At 48.3% G+C, this 26210-nt stretch overlaps 1 protein-coding gene across 9 annotated transcripts in view; it reads left to right on the forward strand.

Annotated features, from left to right (window-relative positions):
- Window positions 1-26210, forward strand: part of STOX2 (storkhead box 2) — a 310137-nt gene that overhangs the window by 186023 nt on the left and 97904 nt on the right. For 2 of the 9 annotated variants that reach the window (XM_070068327.1, XM_002709492.5), the window contains exon 1: window positions 8413-9390. The exons of the other annotated variants lie outside the window; for them this stretch is intronic. In XM_070068327.1, the coding sequence (XP_069924428.1) occupies window positions 9225-9390 (166 nt within the window). In that variant the 5' untranslated portion in view covers window positions 8413-9224. Of the gene's footprint in view, window positions 1-8412; window positions 9391-26210 lie in introns of those variants that run through there. 9 annotated transcript variants of the gene reach the window in all.

The following is a 26210-nucleotide window of genomic DNA, read 5'->3' on the forward strand; positions in this document are numbered from 1 at the left end:
AGATCATGAATGAGAGGACGTGGGCACATGGGAGTCTCACAGGCATGGAAAGCCATGACACGGTGGCAAAAACAACCTAAATGAAAGATCCTGGTGAACAAGACCCCAGCAGAAGGAACAGGCCATCAAGGAGGGAGGTGCCTTTCTCTGAAGGGAGGAAGGAACCTCCACTGTGATACGGCCTTGACTAAACAAGTTCAGAGTCGGTGAACTCAAGGGGCTTCCATAGCCTAGACAGCTCATAGCAAGAGTCTTGGGTGATTGCTGACGTCATAAATAAGAGTGCCAATTGTTAAATCAACAACGGGAGTCACTGGGTACATGCTCCCCACGTAGGATCTCTGTCCTTAATGTGTTTTACTTTGAAACTTAAAGACAACACTACTAGCCAAACAATACCCTATACCTTGTGTGGTTGTTTGAGGGCAGCCTGTTGAAATCCTTGCTTAGTATATACTAAGTTGATCTTCTGTATATGAAGATAATTGAAAATGAAACTCAATGAAGGGCGGGATGGGAGAGGGAGTGGGAGAGGGGAGGGCCGCGGGAGGGAGGTAGGTTGGGGGGGAGCCACAACAATACTAAAGTTGCACTTTGTAAATTAACATTTATTAAATAAAAAAAATAAAAAAAGAGAGGACGTGGGCAGCCAGTGTGTGTGGGTGAGACTGCCAAGGTCAGCTCCCAGCCCCTCACCTTCCAACAGTGCATGTGCACAGCCACTTCGTGACTGCGGCTTTGTTCCCTGGGCTCTGTTCTATTTTCCCAATTCTGTAAAATATGCATAAAATTTACATTGTAATTATTCCACATGTGCAGTTCAGGGCATTAAGCCCACTCCTGTGGTGCAGCCCGTGCAGCTCCAAAAGTTTTTTCTCTTCCCAAACTAAAACTCGGCATCCATCAAACACCACCCCCATACTCTCCCCTCCCTCGGCCCCTAGCCACCTCGATTCCAACTGAATTTGACTGTCTTGGATGCCTCCCATATGTGGAATCACTTAAAATGTTTCTCCCCCTTCTTGATCAACAACAACAATAGCAATAACAGTAATCAGATTGGCTATTTTTTATTGAAGCTATCTATTTGCCAGCTCTGAACTGGGACATTTATATATCTATATATCATTTATATATCTATATATTCACCTTAAATCCTCACTACAGCCTTTAAGAGAGAGGTAATTTTGGCCTGCGCCGCGGCTCACTAGGCTAATCCTCCGCCTTGCAGTGCCGGCACACCGGGTTCTAGTCCAAGTTGGGGCGCCGGATTCTGTCCCGGTTGCCCCTCTTCCAGGCCAGCTCTCTGCTGTGGCCAGGGAGTGCAGTGGAGGATGGCCCAAGTGCTTGGGCCCTGCACCCCAAGGGAGACCAGGAGAAGTACCTGGCTCCTGCCTTCGGATCAGCGCGGTGCACCGGCCGCAGCGCGCCAGTCGTGGCGGCCATTGTAGGGTGAACCAACGGCAAAGGAAGACTCTTTCTGTCTCTCTCACTGTCCACTCTGCCTGTAAAAAAAAAAAAAAAAAAAAAAAAGAGAGAGAGAGAGAGAGGTAATTTCAATTGCAATGGAAAAGCATGGCATTTACAGACCTGTTTTTCTGAGTCTCTCAAACAAGATATAAATTCGCCTCGGTGTCACCATAGCTCACTACCCTCGGCTGCTCTGATGGCGATTAGTCTGGCCTGGAGATGGGGGTCCCACCTGTGCCAGCCCACAGCATCAGCTGTCCTCCCAAAGACCTGGTTCCTCTTGGTCACTTCTCCTTGGTGAATCTTGTATCCCCAGACATTGGTTTCTTTGGGAGCAGAATTAGCTGACAGCCATCATTGTCGACACCCCCTGTGGGGACTGAGTGGTTGGCAATGATGTGCCCAATGGAGGGGTGAAGAGAAATTCATTGCAAATTTTGGCTAGATGGGAAAGAAATCATATATACACATTCTCAACATCTTAGCAGTTCTCTTGTATGTGTTTTGCCCTATGGATATAAGCAATTCATTTTTTAAAAAATTTACTTGAAACTCAGAGTTACACAGAAAAAGGCGAGGCAGAGACAGAGAGAGAGAGAGAGAGAGAAAGAGAAGAGAGAGAGAGGGAGGGAGGGAGGTCCTCCATCCACTGGTTCACTCCCCAGATGGCTGCAACGGCTGGAGCTGCGCCAATCCGAAGCCAGGAGCCAGGAGCCAGGAGCCTCCTCTAGGCCTCCCACATGGTGCAGGGGCCCAAAGACTTGAGCCATCTTCTACTGCTTTCCCAGGCCATAGCAGAGAGCTGGATAGGAAGTGGAACAGCTGGGACTTGAACCGGTACCCATATGGGATGCTGGCACCGCAGGCGGTGGCCTTACCTGCTACACCACAGCGCCAGGCCTAGCAATTCATTATTGATTTTATTTGTTGAAAGGTAGAATGAGAGAGCTGGGGCTGGACCAGTCTAGTACTTGATCCATCACCTGCTGCCTCCCAAGGTGTGCATTAGCAGGAAGCTGGAATAGAGATGGGAGGTAGAACTCAAACCCAGGCACTCTACGATACAGGTGTCTCAAGTGACATCTTAAGCACTACACCAAACACCTGCCCCGCCCCATGGATATCTCACCCTCCTCCTGCCACTGTGTTCCCACAGTGTGTTCCCGCATGTGGTTCTGGGACCAGAGCTCAGTTAGCATTTCTGGTAGGATTATAATGTGCACTGGCACATTAAGGGCTCTGAAAGGTCCAACATGTTCTCCAAGCTCACTTGACAGTAGAGTGACAGCTGAAAACGTGTCTTGGAACAAGTGTTCCCCAGAGCACAGGGCCCAACGACGCAGGTCTCAGTGCCAGCAGTGTGACCCCAGCTAAGCCCACACACTGGTGGTCCACACACGGGGAGGGCGTCTTGGAAGGACCACCAGTGCAGGAGCCTTCGGACACAGCAGTCACTGGCAGTTGAGAGCCGTCAGCACATCTTCCCAGTATGCCCTGAGCATAAAGTTTTGGTCAGCCACTTCAGTTAGCTGCTTTTGGAGGCCAGAATATCCTAGGCTGTCTCTGTGTGCCATGTACCCAAATGTGCATATGCACACAGAGTGCAGATGTGAATCTTCTGAGAAGTCCCTTCAAGTTCCCACCTCACAAGCCTCTGAAAGCCTTGGTCTCCCAGGGACATGCGCTCTTCCACATTCTGTTTGCTTCATAACCGGGTCACACAACTGCCCAACATCAAGAAGTGCGCACATGTGTGTATGATTTTTTTTGAATATTCAGTCCATTTGTCAAGTTAAAATCTAATTTTTTTTTTGCAAATCATGTATCAGAAGCAGAAAGATCAATTACTATCAGATTCAGAATTATAATTTTATTTAGCAAATGTTTTAATCATAGTGCTCCATACATGTATGTTATAAATGCATAAATACACACACACTTATTTCCTTTCTGGATATTTAGGTCATGGTATCACACCAAAGCCACACTTCAGCAGACAGAAAGAGGCAAGGGCCACGTTGGTTGCTATTTCATTGGCATATTCTGAAAATTCCAACGTGATCAGTCTAGCGGGGCACTGGCAGTTTGCGGTGCCCTGAAGGGGCTTCCTTGTATCCAGCACATGGAGTGCTTGGAAGACCTGGATTGAACTCATCTTCTCCAGGCTACAAGGAAAAGGCTCAGATCTCTTACCTTTTATGTTTATATACTTAGGTTTGTTTGTCAAACATCAGTCTTTCCTTTCCTTTTGTATCTACAAATTGAAAAATCAGACTGTCCTAAGCTCTTAGATTTCATTTATTATATTTGTAAATTCAGAATTTTTAAAAAGTGATAATACAATAAAAATTATAACTTTTGGGGCCTTTGGGAAAAATTGAGCAACTCAAATTGAAAACTAAATTCCCTTTATTCAACAATTAGCCCTGTTAAGAAACGTGGTTAAATGCACTCCCTTAAGCACTTAAATTGCATCTATAAATTTGCTATATTTAATTTAAAAATTTATTATTATTTTCTATTAAGGTAAAGTATGAACAGCTTAAAATATACCAGCTTAACCATTTTCAGTCTGCAGTTCAGTGAGATCAAATGTATTTATTGTTTTATGCATTCATTCCCATCATCTATCTCCATAAATGTCTTCATTTTGTAAATTGAAACTCTCTGCTCATTAAACAATAACTCCCCACTTCCCCTCTCCAAGCCCCTGGCAACCATCATTCTACTAGTGGAATCATCCAGTATTTGCCCCATGTCCTCTGCTGCATCCCTGTTGTAGCACATGTCAGCATTTCTTTCGTTTTCGAGGCTGAATAAGATTCCATTGTGTGTATTGACAGTGATTTGCATATCTATTCATCCAAGCCATGGGACAGCCTCAAGATTTTATTTGAATAATGTTGCTATTAATATGGGATACGGATACTCTTCAAGATGCTACTTTCAATTCTTTTGGGTGTTTTTCCAGCACTAGAATTGTTAAATCACAATTCTATTTTTAATAGAATAATTCTATTTTTAGTTTTTTGAGGAATCACCATATTGTTTTCCATAGTGGCTATACCTATCTTGCATTTCCTAGCAAGAGTGCACATGTGTTCCAAGTTCTCCACAACCTTGCTAACGCTTGTAATTTAAAAAAAAAAATAGAATCTACCCTAGTGGGTAGGATGTAATATCTTAGGATTGGGTTGATCCTCCTTTCTTTAGTGTTTGGTGATAATGAACATCTTTTCATGTGCTCACTGGCCACTTGCACATCTCCTTTGGCAGATGCCTATTCAAGTTTTTTGCCCATTTTGAATTGCTTGTTTTTTTTGTTGTTGACTTTTAGAGTTTGCTGTATAGTCTCAGGATCAGTCCCTTATCAGAGAGATGATTTGCATGAATTTTCTGCTATCCTGTGGGTTATCTTTTTCTCTGTTGATATGTCTGTTGATGCACAAATTTTAAAATTTCTCATTAAGTCCAGTTTGTTTTTTCTTCTGGTTTTTAATGTCATATTCATGGTGTATTTATTTTTTTAAAAATCAGTTAAATATCTGACTTGGGAGTTTTCAACTCAAAATTTCCCAAGTACTTAATCAGACATTCATTAGTCATTGATTATGTGCCAGGCATTGCTAGCCACTGTGAACACAGCTATCAACAAAATAGAACAATTACATATTCTTCTAAGTTTTAAATTCCTTGAACTGTTGTAAGTCCATTGTAGATTTGCAACTCTCTTCCTAAAGTTTTATTTACTTAAAATTTAAATTATAATTTTATTTGAAAGGCATAGAGGCAAAGGTATCCCTCATCCCCTGTTGACTCCTAATGCTTGTGACAGCCAGAAGTAGGCCAGGCGGAAGCCAGGAGCTGGGAACTCAGTTTGAGTCTCCCACACGGCTGGCCGGGACCCAAGTACTTGGGCCTTTACCTGCAGCCTCCCAGGGTGCACATTAGCAAGAAGCTGGAATTTGTAGTGGAGTGGGGATTTTGAATCTTACTCTGATGTGAGATGTGTGCATCACAAATGGTGTCTTAACCACTGCACCAAATATCTGTCTCTCTGCATAGTCTGAAATGAAGAGAATTTCTAAGTCAGAATTCTTTCAATTTAAGATTACAAATCTAAGAATTATACATTTGAATTAGAATCACAAAGCAAATTTAATTAGTGTCGCTAATCTGTCTGATATGTAAATATCAAATATACAGATTATCTTTAAACCAGATTAGAGAATACTAGTAGTGTTAAATCAATGTACTTTGTTTCTTCTTTAATTCTAAAAGTTTCCAATATTGTAGACTGGGCTTATACAACTGAGCTGTGTTGATGGACAGTTCATGGCCCTGACGCGTGGTTGTCTCAGGTTGGTTAAGAGATGTGAAGCTGGGACCAGGAATCTGGAGACTGCATCCGACCAAGGCGCATCTTTCTATAACACAGACAGGTACCTGGAGTCTGATGTCCACAGTGACTATAACAGGGTGGGGGGGGGGGCACATCCCTTTTCTTCGGATATGACAAGTTTTACAATATGCTGTTGGCTGGATTTAAGCTTTCCTATCATGATGTCATTCCACGCCGTCAGTTGATTTTGATGGAAATATTGCTTAACTGCCCATGCCTTTCCTACTCTACTACTTGATCTGATTCGGCTCTCATGAGCTACTCGCTGCCTGATTCTTCGATGTCTAGCCACGGATGTTGGGAAACCTCACTGCTCTACAAGGGCTGCATTCAGAGCTGGCTGGCTGAGGGCTTCCCTGTCCTCCCAAGTATCCATTACCCCTCCCACCCCACCCCACACACCGCTTTTCTTCCATAGGAACAATACTATTTGAGTTTCAAGCCAAGTACTACTCAAACTTACATCCAAGGAAATTCCTCACCCACGTTTCCCTGCAGACAGAGTCCCTCTGCTCACTAAGCCCTTCTATACAGAAATTCTAAAAGCGTTACTCTGCTGCTGCTTTGCTTTAAACTCTTCACGGGCTCGCTCTGCACCTGGAGTAGAATGCAAAGCCTCCACCGAGGCCTGCAAGTCCTCGCATGATCCGGCTCACCGCTCCCTCCATGACCTCATCACACACCCCTCTCTCATTATCCTCCAATTGCAGCCACACTGGCCTGCCTCTTACTGCTTCCAACAGAAGCCAAGATGTTTTCCTACCTCAGGGCCTTTGCATGGGTCCTTTCCACAGTCTGAAACACCATTTTCCCAGCCTTTGCTTGGGTGGCTCCCCATGCTGTAGGCCTGAGTCCAGTGTCATCTTCTGTAGAGGTTTCTTCAGGTAGCACGTAGCACAATTCATACAGCTGTTGGTTGACTGCTAGCCCATGAGCTGTGTGCGGCCAGTGCGTGCTGTCCTGTTTGTTCAGCACCCCCACCACAGTGCTAGCACACACCAGAGTCAGTAATGATCTCCGTGAATGAACACCGTCGTTGCCAAAGCAGTCACCATTACCCTTAAGCCACAGCTAGTATCATTCATAGAACCACTTTTGGCTCACGGGTGGTATTGAGTCATTGTTGCATTGAGACGTCTAAATGTCACCATCTCCTGCATTCATTCATACAATTATTTTCACCACCTTTATGGCCCTCGCGCGTATTGCCTTCTGCAGCTGTAGTTTCTCTACTCTAACCAGTTCTCTGACCACGAAGAAGGCATGTTACCCAACGTGCCTTTCGGGGACTATTTTTTCTAACTTAAAAAAAAAAATGCCAGTGAGCATTAGCTAATGGGTTTAGGGTTGTCAACACATTTTGATTAGCGTCCATATGATTTCAGATGACACTTAGTGATCGTTTATCTATTTACCCTGGTATCCCCAGAGACACGGAGGTTGCAGCGAGCAATGGCTGGAGATCCTGAGCGAAGGGAGCTCTCCTCCTGGCCTGGGCGCTGCGGTAGCTCGGCCCCGCCCCCAGCCTGGTGCTCCCACGGCCCGAATGGCCCAAGGACTCACGCTTCCCCAGAGCGCCGGACCATGCTGGAGCTTCCGGCTGCGTAACCGGTGGGAGCCCACCAGCCTTTCTCTGCAGTCTCGCCGGATACGGGCATAGTCTCATAGCTAATGTCCCCGTATGCAGCTTGGCACCGGCGACCGCGACACCGCGGCTTGAACGTTGGGTTGTCAAGCACGGAACGACGCTCCAACCCGTGCGCTCCCAGGCACGGTGGAGAAAGGACGCTGGGCTCGCGGCTGGGGTCGCCGACGGCACCGAAGCGCTTCGCTTCTGGAGTCCCCAGATGGGGAGACCGGCGTCTCGCCAGCACCGCAGCGGCGCCGCGACCCGGCGCCTTTAACTCGGCGTGGCCTCCGCGGCCGCGGCCCCGCATCGCGCCCGCCTCCCCTCGCGCGCGGCGCGCGGGGCTGGCCTTCGGCGATTGGCTGCTGGAGCAGAAACAGCTGTGCGGAGCCGGGAACCTGCCTGCAGTGTAGCCGGCTGGTAGTGACTCGCACCGGGGGTCCGGGGGGAGAGAGAGGGAGAGGAGGAGCCGCAGGCCGCTGGCACTGCGTCTGCGGGCGGCGCGGCGGTCCCTCCCTCCGGCTGCAGCTTCCGTCGGGGTCGGCGCAGGTGGGCCAGGCGGGGCATCGCCGAGCCTTGTGTTCCCACGAGCGCCAGCCCTGCCCTCTCGCTCGCTCGCGCTCTCCCTCGGCGAGGGGGAGGGACCAGCCCGAAAATATGTAAATACCCCAGCGCCGACTCCAGGCCGCCGCCGCCTCCGCCGCCGCCGCCGCAGGGGGCTTTGCCCCGGGAACCCGGAGCCTGCCAGCATCGGAGCTCTAACTCTCGGCAGCCTGCTGATTAGCATGAGACTGGGCGGTCGTGCCGCTTGCTGCCCTAGGCTAGCCGTCCCGCGCGCCCGCCGCCTCGCCGCGGGGCCGCCGTTGCGGGTGTCGGCCGGCAGGCGCGGCGTCCTCGGCGGCCATGGCTCCCGTCGCCGCCCGGGCCCGTAAGTAGGAGCATGCCTGCGTAGGGGGCACACGCGTGTCGGCGCGCCCCGCCGCCCCCGACGCGCGCGCCCCGCGCCCCGCCGCGGGAAGACGGACGAGGCGCCGCGGCCGCGCCGGCCGCTCGGGCTCTGCCTGGACCCTGCGGGAAGCCCGCTCGCCGCGCACACGCGCCCCCGCAGCCGAGCCTCGGGAATGAAGACTGCCTCCCGCGGACTGCAGCCGAGGCAGAGCCCGCCTGCGCCGCCGACTGCGGGCCGCGCGGCCGGCAGGCCCTGGGGGACCCGACCTGGACGCTGTCATCCCCCGGCCTCGCGCTGAGCGCCGCCCCTGCGGCTTCCCGGGCGCCCGGGCGCGGGTCCGCCGCGGAGGCCTGGGCGTCCTCGTTTGTTTGGGTCTTTTGTGCCGCGGCTCACAGTTGGCTAAGCACTGCTGCGCTGAATCGGGCCATTGTCTGCGCCCCCATTGCTTCCACGCTGCAAGTGCCGGCGCCCCCACCCCGGCGCCCCCTCCCCCGCGCCCGCCCCGGGATCTGGAAGCTATAAGCCGGGGCGCGTTGCAAATGCAGTGTAATGCATTGTGGGACGTGTGTAAAACCCGAGCCTTCGCCGTGGGGGTGTGGGGGGGCGTGGGGAGGGCCGGACCCGCCGCGGGCGGTGTAGACGCCGACGAGGAGGGGCTGGGAACATGTGCGCAGCGTCCGCCCGGGTCGTGCCCGCCGTAGACGGATGAAGCAGCGCGCTGCGCCCCGGCGCTGAGGCCCCGAGCAGCGGGCCGGCGGCAGGGCGCCCTCCCCGCCATGAAGAAGACCCGGAGCACAACCTTGCGGCGAGCCTGGCCTAGCTCGGATTTCTCGGACCGGGCCTCGGACCGCATGAGGTCCCGCAGCGAGAAGGACTACCGTCTGCACAAGCGCTTCCCCGCGGCCTTCGCGCCCCAGGCTTCGCGGGGCTACCTGACATCAGGTGAGTGACCGCGGCCCTGCCCCCCTCTCCCTTCACCCCGCACCTCGGGGACGCCTCGGCGCGGTGACGGGTGCGAGAAGTTGCGGGCAAAAAGCAGGGGCAAACGTGAGCTCCCAGCCACCATTTTGTACCTCGGCACGATCCGCAGCAGGCCCTCGCAATATGGGGTTGGCGAGCTGGTAGTGAGGTGCAGCCGGGGAGGGGGCGAGCGGGGCCCGGGGGGCTGCAGCGAGATCAATGCCTGAGAGCCGAGCGCGCGCAGCCTCCGGAGCCGCCCCGCGGGAGCCCGCGGCCCCGGCTGCCCGCACCGCACGGCGGCCAGGTCCCCGCGTGGGCATTGAAGCAGCACCCCCCCCCCCCCCAAACACACACACACCCCTCGCCGCCTTAAAAGGGAACAGGTTCCTTGGCCAGCCGTGGCTGGCGAGCGTCCGGCTGGGCCGGGCTGGCCGCGTTGCGTGGGGTCGGGGTGTGTGCGCGCGGCTCGCAGGCTCTCGGGGTTCGGTGTGGCTTTCTCCCAGGTTGCCTCGGATTAGGCTGTACGGAAAGAATGGAGGCTGCGTCGTGTATTTGCATGTCAGACGGGAGAGGACGAAGAAAACGGTGATGCACGTGAAGGCTGCAGGGGCGGCTTCCTCTTGGCTGGGGTTTGGGCTTGGGGGAACCCGGGCTGGAACGCCGAGGAGGGAGGAGAATCCAGGACATTTTTTTCCCTTGCTTTCTGCTGACTTCTTGTTAGCCACTTGTACGTGGTGATGTGTAAGACTGTACATTTGTATGTGGGTTTATATTTTTCCATTCTGAAAAAGATTGCATTTTCTTCTGAAAACCGTGTAACGGAAGACCCGAGGTTTTATTTTAAACCGCACGCTGTACCAAACCTTGTAAGCCCTGCCTCAGCTGGGAAGCGTGTTTTAAGCCTGCGGTTGGTTCTGCGAGTCTGGCTGTACTGGCTTTCTCCTAAAACAGCAAATCTCTTTAAACTGGGGTCAGTCTCTCATGCTTTAAAAATGTCTGTGACCACATTTCCTTGAATATAAGACCTAAACAAAATAACCATCGTGCGTCTCTGCAAAATCAGGTGACACAAGGATGTTGTGCTATTTTGGCAATAAAGCTCCCTTGATTTTTTTTCCCCTTACATGAAAAGCCAAGTATGTAAAGCAAGTGACAACTACAGTTTGTACTTCAGGAATTTAAGCCACTGCTGTGGTTGCTGTATTCTTCAGACTTGGGGCAGTAAATTTTGGAATACACCTAAGTCCAAATCTCACCTCAGAACGCGTACATAAACAAACCTGGGTCTGCACAGAGTGTTCACAGAATCCCAGACTTCACATCCTTGGGGGTTCGAACGTCTGGCTTCCACACTGGACACCCACCTTCCCTTTTGGGTCCTGTCACCCAGAGGGAAGCTTGAGGAGGCAGGTGACTGGGATTTCAGCAAACGGGCAGGACTGTGGGGTAACCTCAGGCACATTCCCGTGAGCCTCTTTGTGTCTGCCTTGGCATTACTTCATTGTGAGCTGGTTTTCCGCCTTTGCAGAAGCTCTTCTGTGCTATGGTCAGGCCTGCAAGACATTTCTGAGTGCTTGAGGAAGAGACGTTGCCTTTCGTCTGATGCTCTTATTTCTTGACTGGCACACACTCAGATGCCTTTGGGAGACTGAAAGGTACCCAGTCTCAGGTTGGTGGTTTAGTGTCCAGCTGAGTGTGAGGTTCTTGCTGAGCAGAAGGGGAGGGGCCGAGAGCTGTGTCACTCATTCAGCATTTCCCAGGGTGCTCCCTGGGCACCGGAAGTACCTTGTGGGATCCTCGTGCAGTTTCTGCCCAGGAAGGGAGGCTGTTACTTATTCTTTGAGATGTTAGCTAATACTTGGGATGAAAAAGTGCAGGTGCTAATGGAAGGAAATAGTAAATACTAAGACAGATATACCTATAATGAGCTTACAGTAGGCAGCATCTTATATGCAACCTTTTTAAGGGGAGGGTGGGTTGTTGGGGGAGGAGAATCTTGTCTGTTTCCTTTCTGAAATATGGCTCCTTTGAAAATATGAGTGTTGAGAGAAATAGTCTATTGAAACATTTTGAGACCATTTACAAGTTCTCTTCCCCTTGGGAAATGTAAAGGAAATCCACTTGTATCAAGTTGGTCACTCTGGATATAAACAGAGTCTTTGTCACATAAAACCAAATAGAAAATGCAGCAGCTTAGAAACACGAGGCTTTTCACATTTCTTCTTGGTGTTTGCCTAGCCTTTGGTTTAACAACTGCTCATATTATTATACTTCGTTTTCAGTATGAAGGGCTTTTTGTGGTGGGCAAATTACTTGGGTCCAAAGGACAAGATAAACTTCTTCCGAGATGTACTGCATAAAATAACTTCAGTTAGGAAACTCTTCAGTTGAACCCTCCTCAACACATATTCTTGAAAATTATGGGAAAAATTAAAAAAAAAAAAAAGGTTAGGGAATGAGAGGCCCTTGGACTTTTCAGACAGACATCTGAATGGCTGTCCTTTGGTCTGGCGTGCCTCTCACACAGTAGGTGCAACAAGCAAAATTGCAGGCTTCTCTAATAGCTTTCTAATGAGACAGCACCATTTCAAACAGTCCTTTCCCCACTAATAAGTAATTACCAGTGTGAAATGTGATTTATAGCAACAGACTTGACATTTAGCCAGGGCTTTTCATATACCTTCAGGATAAACTCCACTTAAGCTCAAGAGGTTGGAACAGGCACATAGAACACTAACGAGGTCTTGGAAAAGGACAGTTAAGATGGAGAATTCTGAAACTTTAAATCTTGAAGACCATGCTTTGTTAGACTGTCTCAGCTCCCAGTCCGTGCTACCAAATCTAAAAGAACCCTACGAAGTCACGAGCCTCCTAGCAACCAGTCAGTTCTGAGGCTTTGAGATGCGTCCATTGTTATCTTGAATATTAATTTCCCAGTGGTAGTTTCCAGGCAAAATGGGGGAAATCTTGCCTTTTGTTCAAATCAAGATGAATAATAAAATGTGCATGGTATTATCTAAAGGAGAAAAGAGATTGGACCAAATGAATGTGGCATCATTCTTCTGTGTTTTCTCAAACTGGAAATGACGATATTATTAACTACAGATAAAAGTAAAACTCCCACAAAGAGGGATTCTTTATAATGCTTAGTACTTTCTTTATGAAAACAGGCTCATGTGCCTTCGTGAAATGATTTTCAAGTCCCCAGACCTTTTGATGAAGCTGTTAGAAAATTGTCTGTTAGAGCTGTATCAACTGTTTACCCAAGTGATGGTACTAACTTTTAACTTTTATGGATTTATTTTATGTTATTTTATTTGAAAGAGAGGGGGAGAGAGAGTGCTCCTGTCTTCTGGCTCACTCCCCACATGTCCACAACAGCTGGGGCTGGGCTGGGATGAATCAGGAGCTAGGAAGTCCATCAGGGTTTCCCACCTGAGAGCCAGGGATCAAATACTTGAGCCATCACCTGCTGTCTCCCAGGGTGCACACTAGCAAGAAGCTGGATTCAGGAGTAGAGTCAGGACTCAAACCCAGGCAGGTACTCCACCAGGGGATGTGGGAGTCTGAACTGCTGCAGCATACGTCCACCCCTGCTACTGACCTGTAATTTTCCTCACTTTCCTGCATCCCTGGTGATAGTGTTTGTCTGTATTCCGTAGACATGTGTAATGCCAATGAAGTTTTGGGAGCATTCTTTTTTGATAAAGATTGGAGAGTGATTTGCCCATTGCACAGGTTCTGCAGAGCACGCTCATCGAGGGCTGAGCTTATGAATGAGAGAGCTACGTCATGGCACATGCGAGTTTGATACTTGTCATTTTCAACGACTTCTTTAAGGAATGAAGCAGATGTTTTTAATACTGTGGTTTTACAGGATTTGAAAAGAAGGCTCAAAGCCCTAAACTGGTATCTTAAAAAATTTTTAAATCAGTTTTGTCTGCCAATTTAATGAATATAATCAGTAGGGAGGAGTAGACAGCATCCTACCTTGATTAATTTGTTGGCTTCATTTTATAGAACCTCATTCTGGGGTGTATTTGACAGTGTGTTCCAGTTCCTCCTGTCCTGTTATTTTCAGAGTTGTGAGTGGTTTCTGGGAGTGGAGGATGGACACTCAGGCTTCTAATCTGGGTCTGCCATGGACCAGCTGTGTCCCTGGCGAGTAACATGAGCTCCTTCCATCTGCAGTGAGTCCTCTGATTCCAGAGTGGGGGTCTGCTGTGGCTCTGTCTTGAGCGAGAGCAGGGCTTCTGAACACTCACACAGAAATCGTGAGAAAAAACCTTTGCCATTTTTTACTCACTGGAGTCCTATGCTTCCCTAAGTGGACATAGGACACATTTTGCAATGGAATCCCATTCCCCGTTGTCCTCAATCTGCATTCAATGTGTCTCTCTTAGGGCTTGCCCTGATGACCAGTGTGGTGGTGGTGGTGGGAGCTGCGGTGGGTAGGGGGCAGGATGATAGCCTAAAGCCTGGAAAATTCTGATCATATGCAAGTTTTAATAAAGCTCATCCTGTCACCGCCTCCCTGTTTGCACACATCTATTCTCAGCCCAACTGTGTGTTTTTTGTTTTGTTTTAAATATTTGTTTATTTGAAAGGCAGAGTTAAAGAAAGGCAGAGGCAGAGAGAGAGGAAAAGTCTTCCGTCTGCTGGTTCACTCCCCAAATGGCTGGGGACAGCCAGATCTGAACCATTCCAGAGCCAGGAGCTTCTTCCAGGTCTCCCATACCTGTGCAGGGGCCCAAGGACTTGGGCCATCTTTTACTGCTTTCCCAGGCCATAGCAGAGAGCTGGATTGGAAGTGGAGCAGCCGGGACTAGAGCCCGCACCCATATGGGATGCTGGCACTGCAGGCGGCGGCTTCACCTGCTATGCCACAGCACTGGCCCCTCCAACTGTGTTTTAATTTGAAACTACTGGTGTGGACGCATTTCATCAGGCGAGTGGAAGTGAGGAATATTACGCTCAGTGGTGAATGACTTTATTCTTTATTTCCCAGGAGAGCATGAGTGTGCTTACAAAAGGTCACCTCTCTTGGTATTTCAATATCTTTTACACTCTTGTGTTTTTATTTGGAAAAAAAAAAAAAGGATTGTGAGTATATCGTATAAAAGCCTTCCCAGTTTTGCACCTCCAGAGCAATTCTGGCCCTCAGTTCCCTGTGCCCCAGAGAGTAAGGACAATTCAGACAGTAGTACGCTCTTTGGTACAGGATTGCTTCTGCTGAGGGCAGCTCCAACCAAGGAGCACGGTTTTCTCCCATCCTTGCTAGTGGGATAATGCGCTAACTTCTGAATTTAGGACAAGCTTCTGTAGCTAAGCCATGGAAACCATGTGATGTTCAGTCTGTAAGGTATAAAGTAGAGGTCTAGTCAAGTCTAAATTAACCTTAGCCACAGTCACACAAGAAAGAAATGACATGGGTAATTTTTTTAAGTAGGTAATAAACTTTCCCTGAAGTAGTAAATCCCCAAACTATTTTTATTTGACACTGGAATGTGCAGCCAGCTGGTCAGAAAATCCTATTGATTTCTACCACCTAGATATTTCTAGAATCTGCCTCTTCCTCTTCCTCCCTACTGTTGAAAGCTTCTGCCCTAGTAAGGTATCTTCCAAATTGACCCCTCGTCCAGTCTGATCCGCTGGCCCTGTATCTGGCTTCTGTTTTTGTTAATTTAAAATCTCTCTTAAAGCGGAAGTGGTCCTGCCGCATCCCTTTTCTGTGTTCCTCAGATCCCTGGGTGAAGCTGTGGACCAAGGCTCTTCTGCTGTGAGTTCTCTGTTTCTGCCACCTGTTCTCCCTTCCTCCCTCCGACACCTTATGCTGCAGGCTCTAGGAGGTTCCTGCCAGCAGCCTGCCCTGTTGCCGTTGTGGACTTTCACAAGTGATATGACACTACTTGGAATGAGCTCTCCATCTTTCTAGGTCTGATGGAGCCTCCTTAGCTTCCACAGCCCACTCACAGGCTTTTCTTTTCTTTTTTTTTTTTAAGATTTTTATTTTATTTATTTGAAAGAGTTACAGAGAGAGGTAGAGACAGAGAGAGGAGTCTTCCATCTGCTGGTTCACTCCCCAGATGGCTTCAATGGCCGGAGCTGCACCGATCTGAAGCCAGGAGCTTCCTCCTGGTCTTCCCATGCAGGTTCAGGGGCCCAAGGACTTGGACCATCTTCCACTGCTTTCCCAGGCCATAGCAGAGAGCTGGATTGGAAGAGGAGCAGCCAGGATGCCAGCGCTAGAGGCCAGGGCTTTAACCCGCTGCGCCACAGCGCCAGCCCCACACAGCCTTTTCATTCTGACTTCCTCCAGGCCCTTTCTGTACTGAATCACTCCCGTTATAGCAATGCAGTCACGTGGTGCTGTGCCACGAGGTTACCTGTGCGTCTCCCATGCTGCCCAGGGAGCTCCTCAATGGGAGGACCTGTTTAATTCTCATCTCTGCCAGCAGCCGCTGAACTTGGCACGTTAGAGGCACTCTGTCAGTGTTTCTTGGGTGAATAACTAAAACAGGACTTCTCGTAAAAGGTTGGATGAAGACATATCTTGAAGTCTTAAAGGGAGTCACCTTTTTAAAACTGTGCAAATTTTAAATACAAGGGAACTTCAAAAAGTTGTAGAAGATGGAATTAGGAGATAAGTTTATGTTGGTAAAAACATTTGAAATTGAAATTGTTGCATATGAGAGGACTTCAAAAATGCTTGGAAAATGTATTATGCACAAACTATGTGGAGCCTAAGATTCTACCCTAGAAGGATCTCCTACTGTGATTAATGGACAGGACTAGCGGTCCATTTTAGGAACTGGGGACATGCTGGAACCAGTTGGGGTCAGGCAGGGTGGTTGATGGGTGGGTGTAACTGGAATGGGAGTCCAGAAAAGGGAAGGATGCTGCTTGCATTGGTTTCCCGGAGGGAGGACTTCTTGGGTCTTACAGGAGTGTGCAGGGTTTGAGATGGAGAAGAGGAAGATTAAGGGAAGGCTGTGGAATCAGTGCGAACCTGGGAGACATGCAGCTGGAAGTGAAAACATGTATGTGAAGTGTGATGTGATGTAACTTCTGCATATGTGATGGTTTGTCCCCTGGAGACTTTTTCCCCACGAAGCTTTCTCCCCAATTTATGAAACTGAGAGGTGGTGGAGTCTGTTGGAGTCGTGGGGGCACCTCCCCTCATGGATGCACTGATGTCTTTCCTGAAACACTGGGTTGGTTCTCACGAGAAGGGATTACTCTCGCTGCAGTGAGAGGTCTTGCAGGGCTGGCTTAGTTTCTAGGACAGTGGGGGAGCCCCTCTTCCATTCGTCTTTAGCATACATGCTCCCCTGCATGCACCTGCTTCCCCTTTCCACCTCTTGCATGAGTGCAGCGTCTTGTGGCCCTCACTAGAAGCCAAGCAGATGCTGGTGCCGTGCCTGTGGACCTCTAGAACTGTGAGCTAAAGAAACAGCCTTTTGCACTATTGTGACAGCAACAGAAATTGGACTTGGATAAGAGGTAGCTAGAGATAACATGCAGCTAGCAGTGGAACCTTAGAGTTTAGGAGCTAGTTAGTGAATCATGACTTTGGGAGGGAAACTATGAAAGGGACATTTTAGAAAGAGGCCTGTGGCAGTGCCTTGCAGCCCGGAGGAATGTCACCAACATGTAGAGCCTGAGGCCCAGCTGGGAGCTGGGTGGGGGCCAGTGTGGTGATTGAACTAGATGATGAGGGACCACCACAGAATGGTGTTTCTATACTGCTGGGCCTTAGGTTCTCACCTGCAAGATTTTTTTTTTAACCATGTTCATTCTGCCTGTTATTTACTTAATATTTTTTCCTTAAATTTGACCCATGTTAACATAAATGAGTTAAAAAGAAAATTTTATACTTTCTGTGAGATTATGAGTTTTACTTGATAGTGATATTTTTTCTAATCCTCGTTAAAGTGGAATTGTAGTTTTTAAGAAAAAAAAAGTGCATTGGGCACAGGGGTTAGATGCTGCGTGGGACACCCGCATCCCATATAGGAGTGCCTGGGTTTGAGTCCCTGCTCTGCTCTCCATTCCAGCTCCCTGCTAATTTGCACACTGAGAAGTAGCTGGTGATTACCAAAATACTTGGGTCTCTGCCTCCCACTTGGGAGATCCGTATTGTTTTCTGGGCTCCTGGCTTCAACCTGGTCCAGCCCTGGCTGTTGCAGGCTTTTGAGGAGTGAACCAGCAGATGTAAGATCTCTATGTTTGTATGTATGTTTATATGTATGTGTCTAACTGTCATCCATCCAGCCATGCCTCTTTCTCTGCCTTTTATGTAAAATGAAATTTTAAAAATTTAAAAAACCAGATGCCACTTAAAATGAATTCACACAGAGCGGTCTCGCAACACAGAGTGGAAACTTGTGGCAGCGGCAGTGAGGGAGAGAGGGAGGATCTGAGAGAATACAGGGACAGGCTGTGCTTTGTGACTGATCGGATTTGAGATGTGAAAGAAAATAAAAAGTTGATTCAGACTTTCTGTAGGAAGAAGGCAGTGCAGGACTCAGAACAGTGGGCCAAGCGGGGCGGGTGCTGAGTCCCCTTGCAGACCTGCAGATGGCTCGTCCGAGCGGGGCTGTGCATCCTTCAGGCACACCAGGGAGCAGTGCGGGTTACAAGGATGGGTTGAGGTGACCCGCGCAGCACTGTTAGGTGAGAACATGAGAACAGCTTAGCTTTTTGTACGGTATGTTCTGCTTCTGGGAGAGGAACAGATGATTTGGTTATTTCTGTTCCCAGCAGATGGAGGGTCAGTTGGATTCCATTGACTGCATCCTCCTTAGGTTTCAGAAAACCTGGGAAATGCAGCTTAGGTTTGCCTGGAGTCTGCTCTCCTCTTCCTAAGTGTAAAGTGCTTTTTAATTCTTGGATTTGTCTTACGAATGTTTGCCTTTACTCAGAAGCTGTTGTATTGTTGAGAACAGGATGTGTTTTTGATATCGATAGTTGGGTTTAAAAAGAGTTAGAACTATGCAAGTAGCAGCAGAAAAGACTAGGCCAGCTGTGTAAATCATGTGTATTTCAAACATCTGTCATATACTTATTCAGTTGAAAATTATGGCTTAGGTAACGCATATACAAAGTTAAAAACTCCATTTATCTTTCTACTTTAATCCTCGACGGCCCCTCCAGGCCACGTTTTCTCTTTTTGAAGATAAAAGAAAGATGCTTGGCAGGTGCCCGTGGGCGTCAGGAGTAGCAGGACTTAGGTCTGCCCCTCCCCTTGATGGCCGTGGTTTCAGAGGGAGGAACTTTCTAGCTTTGCAGTTAACACCCCCACCTTGCCCCTGCTGCAAATTCCTGTCTGGTTGGCTCCTCCAGGAGAGCTAATTTTGCTTTGGGCATATCCTCCTTTGACTTTGAAATTGTCTCATTATTAGATAAAGTGAAGGCCCCCATGGCGACTGAGGTGCACTGGATTGCTTGTCGTGTTTTGGCTGCCCAGCCTCTGAACCTCCTCCGTATGTCTGTGCAGTTCTCCACTGTTACGTGTGGAATGTTTCCCCCGAAAGATGCATTCAAACTCTCCTCTTTCATACCTGTGAATATGGTCCTACTTGGAGGAGGGTTTTCCTGTGAATACGATCCTACTTGGAAAGAGCGTCTGCAGATGAAATCAAGTTAACTTGCCATCGGGAGGAAGATGGGCTCTAAATCCAACATGACTGGTATCTTTACAAGCAGAAGAGAGACACAGGCAGAGGCGAGAGGGCCATGAGACAGAGGAAGGCCCAGCCGGGGGTGTTGTGTATAAGGCCAGGAAGGCTAAGGATTGCTGGCAACTTGCAGAAGCTAGGAGAGAGCCGTGGGATGGATTCTGCCTCCGAGCTCACGGAGAGAAACAGTCCTGCTGAGCTGGCTGGGGGTTGGGTTCCCAACTTGAGGCTTCGGGGACTGCCGGGGGATGCATTTCTGTCGTCAGCCAGCTGCTTGTGGTGCTTGTACACCTACCTTGGCAGCCATGGTGCGAAGCAGAACTTGTCTCTGTAGATGCTGATGTTGCCATGGAATTTCCTGACCTTCCTGACCTCAAGGGCAAGGGACAGGGGCCTGGCTTTTGCTGGTTACGTATTCCTTTGTGCATGCTGACTCTGGCCCCAGGAGGGCAAGCTGGTGGAGACTGGGAGACCTGGGTCCTGGAAGCAGAGGTTGCAGCAAGATGGCACTCCTGGGGGCCCGTGGTGGCAGCCAACCGGAGTTGACCCACATGGCAGTGCTGGCGATGCCAGCTGCAGGCGTGTGCTTGGTGGTGGCTGCCTGGGAGTTCTCACCGATGAGGCTCTGGCTGCAGAGTTCCAAGCCTGGGTCTCCAGCCCTCTCTGGAATCCCGTGAGTTCCCTGTATTTTACTTATTTTTAAAGGTTTATTTACTTATGCATTTGAAAGAGTGACAGAGAGTTGGGGGGGGAGGAATTCTTCCATCTACTGGTTCATTCTTCAAATGGCCATAACAGCCAGATCCAGGCCATCTGGGTTTCCCACATGGGTGGCAGGGGCCATCTTCCCCTCGCTTACCAAGCACATGAGCAGGGAAGTGGATCAGATACAGTGTAGCTGGTACTCAAACCGGCACTCTGGCAGGGCATGCTGGTAGCACAAGTGGTGGTTTAACCTGCTTCACCCCAGTGCTGGCCCTGCTCCATGTGTTGTAGGCCGTTCATTTTCTGAGGCTGTGTAGTATAGTGATTCGGAGCAAGGTGAGGGCCCGCTGGCCTGGCCTCGTCCTTCAGTCTTTCTGTTCCTGGCTAAGCAAACATGGATCCATTACTGCACTTTCTCAGGACCTCAGTGACCTTCCCTGTAAAATGGGAATAGCAATGATACTTAGCCATTAGGGTTTGGGTGAATTAGGTGAATTAATATGCATAAAGGACTTAGAACCAAAGTTGAGCTATTGGAAGCTTTGTCTTACTAGTACTGGTGATTATTATTGTTACTAGAAGAGCCAGTGTTAGTCTCTGTTGCATATGACTGAGACTTCCAGTGCACACGTACAGCATCTTAGCAGGATCCCTGCAGCACAGCTGATGTACAGTGTGGATAAGTACCGCTTGTATGTCCCGAAGAAGTGCCGCTGAGCTTTGCTCTGCAGGCCCGTTGCCTTCACTCTGTAACATGCTTCCAGAGCCCTTGCATTTTTCTCTCTCTAGTACTATTCCATTTCCCTCTCCTTTGTATCCAGCTGCTTCCTGCGTGTTTCACGCTGAATTCCCTAATTGCTGGCTGAGCTGCTGCTTCTCACCTTCTCCGTGTTCCCACGGTACCTCCGGCACGCCTCTGTCGTCATCTTCTTGGCCGACCCTCCTCCTAGAGTGTCTTTGATGACGTGGCTCATGACTCCTTTGGCTGTAAATCCCCAGGGTGTAGCTAGTGCCAGGTGTGTTGCAGCTACATGGTTGGAGTATGAATGTATGAGGTTACTTTAGAAAGTTCATGGGAAAATGGACATAAGAAGCAGTTTATTTTGGTACAAAAAGTTTTGAAATCCATGCACATGAACATGTAAAGTGTCCTCATAGGCACGGGTTTCATTTTTCTTTTGCACAAAAATGTGTTTGTATTTTACCCCCATTTTTTATCTGCTTTTTGTCCGGCGCAGATGCAGGGGACACAGGATCTCGCCGACACTCCCAGTAGTTCCGCTTCCTTCTTTCCTGAATGCAGCAAACATCTAAAACGAAAGATGCCATTAGATGACACGCTAGTGCTTGCAGTTAGAGTCAGGCTGCCTGTTAACCCCGTGACCTCATTTGAATTTTCTTTTCAGTTGGTGTTCAGATAATGGAGAGAAGTATTCAGACACATCTTCCCCAACTTGCTAGCTCAATGGACAATGGGCAGATATCGATAAACTTTTTAAAAGGCTGTGTGGCCCAGAGGGGCAGCGTGGTGAGGTTGTTGACGATGGCAGGTGGAGTTTTCCTCCTTGGGAAACAGTGCCTGCTGCTTTATTTTCATCAGATGCTTTTGTCTGGCAGTGGTGCATTGTGGCTTAGGGCTTGGAAATCAGATGGTTGTGTGTTGGTGATCTGGTACCCACTTGCTGGCTGTGTAATTTTGACGGTCTGTGTGATCCATATATCCTCTGTTTTCTTATCTGTAAGATGAGAATAGAATACTATCTAATGTGTAGTTGTTATGTGGGTTAAATGAGCACATGCATATGAAATAGTGTAATGCCTAGCACTCAGTAAAAACTTAATTCATCTTTGCTACTCCATTATTAATTCTTTTGGAACGTAACTGCAGAATTGACTCCTTACTAAATGTTTTATGTCTAAGAAAGCAGAAGAAGGGAGCCAGCGGGTCAAATAGAGTTCAAAGCTGCTGTAACTCAGATTCTTGGCCTAATACTTGGTACTCATTTAATCAGAAATCAAATATTCTATTTCTTATTGATTTTGGTGCGTGATCCAAGAAAATCCACAGAATTATTCATTTATCTAAGTGTGTTCTCTTGTCCTTGAATTTTCAACTTAGGAAAACTGGTAGAGAATCACTATGTATTCGATATTTCTGCGGAATATAAATCTAATGGAATTTGGCCTCACATAGAATAGGAGTAAAATTGACATTTTGAGATTTGATGATTATTTATAGCTCTTGTCTCTGCTGTTGAGGAACAGTGTTTTTTCCTTCCTGCTATTCATTGAACTCTTAGTACAGAGTTAAATTTATGCATATAATGTAAACTGAAAGTAGATCATTGTAAAAATTAAGAAAGGGAAGAGGGGAGAAAGGAGGAGGCAGGGTGAGCGCGTGGGCAGGAGGGAGGGTAGCGTGGGAAGTAGCACCATGTTCCTAAATCTATATATGTGAATTTGTATACAAATTGGGCCAAACCATACCCCACATCTTCGGGCACAATTTAATCTGAGATCCTTTTCAGTTGAAGGTAAAAAAAACCCAAAAAACAAAAACCGCCTCTTCTGAGCTGGGTGTTGCGCTATGTTGGCATGTGCAGTTAAAACAAGTCTTCCCCAAAACACAGTCCGGGAGAGGACAGTTGGGAAACAGGGGCCATCCTTCAAGGCCAGTTCTGACAGCTGAGTCCGGTATGCTCTGCCCCCCCCCCCCCCCCCCAGTGCATTTTTCTCCTTTGCGGAGCTTCAGGAAGTCAGGATGGTCCCCGTGGGATCTCAGGTCAGCGTGACCCCCGGGGCTGCATGGGAAATAAAGGGGCTCTGTAAATTGGGGTAGGAGTTTCCCATGTGTTAACATTTCAGCTGCTTGCTTTCTTCATTTTTTTTTTTTTTGAAGATTTATTTCTTTATTTGAAAGGTGAAGTTACAGAGAGAGGGGGGAGAGAAAGAGGGAGAGAGAGAGATCTTCCATCTGTTGGTTCACTTCTCAAAAGGCCGCAATGGCCAGGGCTGGCCCAGGTCAAAGCCAGGAGCTTCATTTGGGTCTCCCATTCGGGTGTCAGGGACCCAAACACCCCAGCCACCTTCTCTGATTTCCCAGGCCATTAACAGGGAGCTGGACAGCCAGCACTTGAACCAGCACCCATATGGGATATTGGTGTCACAGGCTGCTTAACCTACTATGCCACAACACTGGCCCCCTGAGCTGCTTTCTTAAGAGCAGATGATTTGCCGGCGCCGCGGCTCACTAGGCTAATCCTCCGCCTTGCAGCGCCGGCACTCCGGGTTCTAGTCTCGGTTGGGGCGCTGGATTCTGTCCCGGTTGCCCCTCTTGCAGGCCAGCTCTCTGCTGTGGCCAGGGAGTGCAGTGGAGGATGGCCCAAGTCCTTGGGTCCTGCATCTGTATGGGAGACCAAGAGAAGCACCTGGCTCCTGGCTGGATCAGCGTGATGTGCCGGCCGCGGTGGCCATTGGAGGGTGAACTGGGAAGACCTTTCTCTCTCTCTCTCTCTCTCTCTCTCTCTCTCTCTCTCTCACTGTCCACTCTGCTTGTCAAAAATTAAAAAAAAAAAAAAAAAGGCAGATGATTTGACAACCAGACCAGGGGCTGTGGCGGGCTGGGCTTGGGGAGGAGAAAGGACCCACGCCCTCCAGCCACCACCCTGTGCAGCCTTCAGAGCTGCCACCTCCTGTGAACCTCTGCTGGCCAGGATCCAGGAGTTCAGTGCTACCCACCTTTGCTGTGTCACCCCTGAAGTTTCCATTCTATCTGTTCATTGTCAGCACTTCACCCCTCCTGATTTTCCCTACTTTTGACTCAGGGTGGGAAAATAACTAAAGCAAAGCCTAAAAGCTGTTATGAAATCCACTTTCTGGCCCAGGAACTGAACTTCAAAAGCCTCCTCTGCTGCTAGCTCCACAAGTTTGTAGCTTTGGTTAGGAGCAGCATGGTTTGGGGAGAACGCAGCTCTTGATCGCCGGATGTTGTGCGCAGCTGGACATGGGGATGTAATCACGTGCAGAATTAACAAAGAAGGTTGGGGATACCAAAGGCAGGATCAGTCGCAGGCCGCCACCCTGACCTTCGGGGCCAGAAGTGGAGCTCTCTGTGGTCTGGTGCAGACGTAGAGAGGAAGTGGGTCCTGTCCAGGGACGCTTGGCCGATGGCTGTGTGGTGTGTGGGAGTACACCCCGCCCCTCTCGCCCCGCCAGGGTGTCTGTCAGACTTGGCAGTGAGGAGCCTGGGACCCAGCACAGCCTGACAGCACACTTCCTAACAAGGTGACAGTTGTGTCCTGCTCCTGAAATGCAGATTTCAAAAGTGAGCCTCACTTTGCCTCAGAGTAAGGCAGCCATCGTTTGTTGAGACGTTCCAGGGGACTTCAGAACGTCTGCGGGAAATGGAATAGAAGGATCAGTTTATTTTGGTGCAAAACGATTTTGCAATCTGTGCACATGAGGGGTCTGCAAAAAGTTATAAGTGCATGTTGTGAAGAAATGAGGCACGGATTTCTAAATGATTTGCACCACAGTAAAATTATCTTAATTCCATTTTTTCCACACGTATTTTGATGTCGCCTTGTCCTTGGTACCAGGCTCTGTATAAGCATTACGTCATGTTGTTCTCAGAGCACGCCTTTGAGCAGCCACTAACTCACATTTTATGCTGCACAAGTGACAAAACTGAGATTTTTATGCACACATTCACACACTCACACATACTTTTATTCTTTTAGATGTAGTGTGTATGTGTTAGACATCAATAAATTTCTTAATTTTAAATAAAATTATTTCTTATTTCCTTTCATGACCCAGTGGGTTCATCCTGTAATTGCCCTAAAGTTGGGAAAATCCCACTTGGAAGGCCTGTGTTGTAATGAGAGGAGTGATTTAAAAGTCCTGGGCATATTCTAATGAGCCTAACCTTAAATATTTGTAGATGTCATTTGAAAGTAATTTCTAATCAGTGAGCTGAGGCTGCTCTGAGAATTACTAGGGCACTTCAAAAAGTTTGTGGAAGATGCAGTGGAAAGATAGCTTTATTTTGGTGCAAAAAGAAATTTGAAAGCCATGCACATAAGGGCTCTTTACAAGGTTCATGGAAAATGCATAATGAAATTATGCGTGGGTTTTTTGCACCAAAATGAACTTTTCATTCTGTTTTTCCCTGAAGGCTGTGAAGGGTGCTCATTCTTTGCCTTTCCTGGAGAACAATAGAGACCCCTCACATCTGTGAAGGCACGGGCGGGGGGCTTTGCTGAAGCGTTCCTTCCTCTCAGCACCTTCCAGGGTTTCTGCATGCCCTGTGAGTACCGCCACAGACCTAACCGACTCAGTGTTCTCATGAGCTGTCTGTCACGTGATGAACATCCCCGACTCTTGGAGATGAAGTAGCTGGGGTTGCACAGCCCCTGGGCCTTCTCTCTCTCTCCCTTTCTCTCTCTCTCTCTTTTTAGCTTTTATTTCATGAACACAAATTTCACAGGTACAGCTTTAGGAATATAGTGGTTATTCCCCCCATACCGCCCCCCCCACTCCCGTCCCACCTCCTACTCCCTCTCCCATCCCATTCTTCGTTAAGATTCGTTTTTAATTATATACAGAAGCGCCTCTATACTAAGTAGAGATTTCGGCAGCTTGCATTGGGTGTTCTCTTGTGCAGCACAGGTAGGGGACGACACTGTTGGAAACTTTTCCCAAGCGCAAGCATTGTTTCATTCATTTCCCCGTCATTTCCTTCGGCTCTCTCGTTTTCTCTTCCACTCTCCTTAATTACGAGAAGTTGCTGTAGACACATAAGGGTTGATGCAGCCTAACCTTTGCCATCTGCCTTGGTAGCATTATTCTGAGGACAGCAGTTTTGGACAGAATGCAGATAATTGCATAGTTTGACAGTATGTGGCCTGATAATTTAAAATGAAAGCATCAGGGAGCAAAGGAGGAGGTGTTAATGTGGGTCTATAGGGTATAGGGCAAGATTAACTCCGAGGTAGTCAAGGCATTAATAAACTAGGAATTTTGGTCATTGGTGATTGAAAAGGGGATAAATGGCTAAAATTGGGTGAATTACTAGGTCTTTTGATTAGAATCAGTTAACTGGTTTAGAGCATATTAGATGTATATTATAAAATATTCAATTTGGAGGGAAAGGAAAAGGGCCCTCTGACTCCATAAAAGAGTCACTCCATTTGAGAAAAATCCTTTACAGAAACCCCCGGTTTTTCACTGGTCAGGGAGGATGAATTCAGTAACCCATGGCAACGTAGTGAATGTTAATAGTGGAGTCTTCATTTAGTTTCTCTGCTAGTAGGAGGACTTGCAAGATCTAGCACCTACAGAATCCTTGGAGTGTATAGTAGCATTTAAAGTAACCTGAAGAGAGCAAACTCCCGTTCTTTAGGACATTTAAGAAGA

Source organism: Oryctolagus cuniculus, chromosome 2, assembly GCF_964237555.1.
Source record: "Oryctolagus cuniculus chromosome 2, mOryCun1.1, whole genome shotgun sequence".
Lineage (NCBI taxonomy): Eukaryota > Metazoa > Chordata > Mammalia > Lagomorpha > Leporidae > Oryctolagus > Oryctolagus cuniculus.